This window comes from Montipora foliosa, chromosome 9, assembly GCF_036669935.1.
Source record: "Montipora foliosa isolate CH-2021 chromosome 9, ASM3666993v2, whole genome shotgun sequence".
Taxonomy (NCBI): Eukaryota; Metazoa; Cnidaria; class Anthozoa; order Scleractinia; family Acroporidae; genus Montipora; species Montipora foliosa.
Window position 1 is genome coordinate 10,179,371 of NC_090877.1, and position 5,000 is coordinate 10,184,370.

At 40.9% G+C, this 5,000-nt stretch overlaps 2 protein-coding genes across 2 annotated transcripts in view; both read right to left on the reverse strand.

Annotated features, from left to right (window-relative positions):
• Positions 1 to 3,163: 3,163 nt before the first annotated feature.
• The window catches only part of LOC137970729 (uncharacterized), a 2,186-nt gene continuing 349 nt past the window's right edge, over positions 3,164 to 5,000 (reverse strand). The window contains exon 2 of the mRNA XM_068817269.1: positions 3,164 to 4,113. Coding sequence (XP_068673370.1) covers positions 3,389 to 4,102 — 714 coding nt within the window. The 5' untranslated portion in view covers positions 4,103 to 4,113 and the 3' untranslated portion in view covers positions 3,164 to 3,388. The remainder of the gene's footprint in view (positions 4,114 to 5,000) is intronic.
• The window catches only part of LOC137970728 (protein N-terminal asparagine amidohydrolase-like), a 2,153-nt gene continuing 316 nt past the window's right edge, over positions 3,164 to 5,000 (reverse strand). Inside the window, exon 1 of the mRNA XM_068817268.1 lies at positions 3,164 to 5,000. This exon is cut by the window's right edge and continues 316 nt beyond it. Coding sequence (XP_068673369.1) covers positions 4,202 to 5,000 — 799 coding nt within the window. The 3' untranslated portion in view covers positions 3,164 to 4,201.

Below are 5,000 nucleotides of genomic sequence, written 5' to 3' on the forward strand. Positions count from 1 at the left end.
CCTCGGGTGTTGCACTTAAAGCAATGCAGAGCTGGTGGATTAATCTGCATGTTCTTCGCCTCTTCCCTCTCAGGCTGTACTGTTGGCTTTCTGCTCGCTGAGCTGAACAAATGTTTACCATGAGCCTCCAAGTACTGGTCAGCGATCTTCGCAATCTTTGCTAGAGTCTCAGGTGCCCTTTCTCGCAGGTGAATTGCCAAATCCTTAGGGCAAGAGTCAATAAATTGTTCTTTCACGATCAAGTCCTTAAGACCATCAAAGGTTCGCGCAGTATCCGAAAGCTCTAGCCACCGTAACAGGTATCTGTCCAGTCGCACAATAAACTGCTCCGGACTTTCGTCAACTTCTGGTTTGGATGCTCTAAATTTTCGACGATAGCCGTCTTCGGTAAGGTCATATCTCTTCATTAACGCAATCTTTACCCTGTCATAATCCTTAGCTGCGTCCTCCGATAGACGTGAATACACTTCTAGTGCCCGTCCAGACAACAGAGCACTGAGCTTCGATGCCCATCCATCTTTTTTCCACTTAGCTGTTTCGGCAAATCTCTCGAACCTCTGCAAATACGCGTCCAAATCGTCTTTACCATCAACAAACGAGGGGAGTTTAGGTGCCTTAGCCCGATCCTCTCTCACTTCAGGACGTCCGTCAGCATTCTCCACAGCCAAACGTGCAATCTCCAGCTCATGTTCTCTTTTTGCCGCTTCAATAGCCTCTTTCTGTTTCAACAGCTCGGCTTCCATCTCCAATTTTCTTAGTTCGCGTTCTTGTCGCCTAGTTTCTCTTTCTTCATCTTCTCTTCTGCGCCTTTCCTCTTTCTCTTCCTCTTCCTTTCTTTTATCCTCCTCAAGCATTCGACGTCTCTCTTCTCTTTCTTCTTGTAATTGCCTCTTTTTTTCCTCTCTTTCTTCCTCCAATTGTCTTCGTTTTTCTTGTTTTTCTTCCTCTTTACGTTTCTCTTCGCGTTCTTTTTCTTCTTGTTCACGCACAAATTCAAGCAGCTTTTCTCCTTCCAGACCAAACTTTTCGCCAAGCTGAATAAATTTCTCCATTTTCACAGCACTAAAATTCCACGGCTCTTTCACTCGCTACAACTTTTTTCACAGCGCAGCTACTTCCTTCCAAGTTGTGATCCTTTCCTGGTTTCTGTAGTCGGCAAACAAATGAATTCCTCTCCGGACAGGCCCCCAATGTTACGAGTTCGTGTGTTTTGAGGAAAGGTAGTTTGCAACTAAACTGAACGCAGGGTTGTCGGAACAACAACAAGAAGATTTATTCCAAAAATGAACGTAGTTTCCACGAGGTAAAACTCTGAACAACACGTATTCGACAAACTTACACGGCCTCCGCCAACTTGAATGCACACAGCTTCTGTCACACTTGACTAAACACGGCCAACGCCAACTCTCTTCGCTTGTAAGAAACTAGTTAAAAAAACACTCCGCTTGGACTCGTCTACTTATATACTCTGACAATAAACTTCTAGAACTTTCTAAATTAGTAATGAATCTAATAATAGAAAGATTACAAAACACACCGATTTAGAAGCGCTTACGTACAAACCTAAATATAAACAAACTACGAACTCTCGCGAAGCTTCTAGAAAGTAACGCTAGTCACGCAATGCTATTTTTCGTAACACACTGGGAACTCCATGTCCTACCCTGTGTGAATCGTGTGTGGGTTTGAAGGGTTGAGAGATGGGGCCTGGAGAGTCTAACCATTTGCAGATGTCATTGAAGCCCTTTCTGTTCAGCCAATTTTTTTTCTCTGATGTAAATAGTTTACTACATTTTTTAGATAAAGTATAAAAAGTTGACATGCCAGGGTTGCTCAGGTATGCAGGTCACCCTTTACCTTGGGCAACTTTTCTCCATATAAACAGCCTAAGCCTTAGTAACAAAAATGGAGAATTCAGGATTACCGTAAACGTACATGTATAAGCCGCACCATTTTTCTCAAAATTCAAATTAAAAAACTGGGGGTGTGGCTTATCTATAGAAACATTTGAGGTTGGACTTTTTAAAGGCCGAATTAATATTCATAAAAACAAGATGTCACTGAATAAACATAAAACAAACTGAAAGCATGTTGTTGTTGATCATGGCCTTTTTCATGAGCAGTGGCCCCTTAAAGATCCGACCGTTTGTATCTTGAAGCGTTCATTTGCAATTCTTGTTCTCCAAGACTTCTCTCAAGGGATTAATTTTCACTTTATGCAAAGAACTGAACACCAGCCTACAGGGAATCGTCATTCCTCCACAAAGCTGTTTGCTATGACCCCTGCTGCCAGTCACCTTGACGCATACCTTTCAACCATGTGGGAGAAAATACCAAGATGTATTCTCCAGACTCCTCTCCACATTTTAAAGCTTGGCTACGAAGGCACTCATGCATATTGTTTCACAACCCCCTCTCCAGGGTCTCTCTTCTCTGCCTCCATTGTCTCAACGACAATGCAGGTAGAGCAGAGAGACCCTGGGAACGAGGTTGATCGTTTCAATCGCCTTTGAATTGCAATTTCATGGAACATTTCAAAGTGATAACCTTGAAAATTTCATTGTGATAGCATCTTAATAAGTGTTTTTTGCATAGTAAACTTACATGGTAAAGGCGTGACAAGTGAAATCTTGCTATCTAAAGACTTAATTGATATGAAAGCTCATACAAAGCACTGTGTTTGTGTTTTGAGACCATACTTGTTTGTCCTTGTTTGTTTACAAAGAGAATATCAAAATTTTTATCTTTTTTTTTTAATTCAAGCCTCCAAATTGGGGGTGCGGCTTATACATACACTTTTACAGTACTATTGGTACATTTTTAGGACATACTGGTATGAATAAGATTGCTTCCTAGGGTTAGATGCAGATTAAAAACCAATGCAACCTTTATAATTTGTATCATTGTAACTGTGATACCACATGTAGCCTTGAAGTCCACAAGGATATGACAAAATCAGCAAATGTTGGAGTGATGTTAAAATTTGCTGGACAAAGCAAAAAGGACACTTGCACTGTCAAAAAAATGCCAGTCCCTTTCTATAATGAGTTAATAATTTATCAGATGGTCCTGATTAAAATTATTATTGAAGAGCCCATATTGCTTTACAAACCCTCACAAGATCACTGGGAATTTACATCATACATAACAACAAACAAAACTGTAAATGCAAATATATGTTTATGCTTTTAAAATTCAGCCTTATCCTAAATTCACTAACAAAAACAGCACATTTAGGAGATCTGTAATCTGCAGAACCAAAGACGTCCACTTGTTATACACGTAAGGTCCTTTTGAAGAATTTACAAGTGTTTATGTCCACTCTAGTAAAATAACGATGCATGCGGAGTCTCAAACAACATCCACCCTACTCTACAGCTCTCTTAACTTATGGCATTGGTCCACCCTTTCGTATCGCTTGAGCCACTTGAGAATTACTTGTAGCTTCTGCATATTTCTTGTAGTTGTCCAATAACCTTCCCTCGTCTTGAATTGTGTTTTTCACAGCAGGAACCTTTTTTGTAGATTCCCACCACTTGTGAAATCGCTCAAACTCACCACTTACTGGCAATTCAAAGCCTCTATAGTGTTTTAATATAAAGAACCTTGCTGCATGTGGTGCCAGCATGATGTCAACGAAACCAAACTTGTCACCTTGAAAAAATGGCCCCTCAGGATGCATGGCCTTCGTCAACTCTAACAGGTGAACTGTTAACTGAGTTTTGATTTCTTCTTGCTCTTCCTGGCTTTGTTTCATAAGAAGTGCATAAAAAGGAGGAATGATTTTCTTACTGAGGAAATCCCCCCAAATCCTTGCATGAGCCCTTTCATAAGGATCTGCTGGAAGCAATCTTGGCTCTCCAGGAAATGCCTCGTCAACATATTCAATGCACACTGAACTTTCATAAACTGACTTGTTGTTATGGATAATAACAGGGACCAGTCCACGAGGATTGGCAGCAAGAAACTCTGGAGTTTTATTGTAGGGATTTATTTCTAAGTACTCAAATTTGATGTCTTTTGCCAACAATGCAATCCATGCTCTTTGGGCAAACGGACAAAACCATGCACTGTAAAGTTTGGGAACATCTTCCTGCGACATTCTTTAAATTCCTAAAAGTAGACAGATTGATGTAAGGTTTAACTGTTTCTTTATCTCATTAATTACTTAACAAGTTTGTTTAGAATTTAGAGTACTAAACTACACCCTTGCCCAAACATCAGTGCCAACTTGGTATTTGTAAACCCTACAGTTCCCTCCTGGAAACACTGTTTTCAAAGGCTTTGGGTTACTCAAAATGTGATGTAAAGCTGCTTTGGTGTTTGCCACAAAGTCTGGTGGTTCACAGTGTGGTGATGTTGAAAGATACTGCAGAATAACTTCATCAGGAGCAGCAAGGAAAAATGGAATGTGGCCTGTCATGTCCTGCACATATTCATAAGGAAGTATTCGGAATTCCTTGTAATGAGAGCTGTAAACTTCTGTCATTCTGCAACCTGAAAAGCTTCTAGCATGCCTTATGTATTCATCTGGGCCTTTGTGTTGAAATGTTGCTGGAAATATGTTGCCATCCTGGATTGTGACGCCCACGCCATAAACACGAGGCTTGTGCAAACCTTCATCAATGGTGTCATTAAAACCTGTTATACAAGCTGACATCAAATGAATAGGCACTTCTTGGTTTTGTATGATTTCTAGGATAGAGGTTGTAAGCTTCTCAGAGGTTCGCCGGTCATCCAGGAATCCTCCAAACAGGTTGAGCTCTATCTTACCACTGCCTATTCGGGAACCACACGTCACAGATTCTATCATGTTTTTAATCCCATTTGATGTATCATGGCCATCAAAGTGTCCCAAGCTAGTAACCCCTGATGCCGTGTTTCGAAGTACTACAATGTGACACGTTGTCGCATCATCAGATCCCATCAGGGTCACGTTGCCATCTTCCGGTGTAACACTGGCATATTCTCTTTGCATAACATACAACACGCCCTCCCCA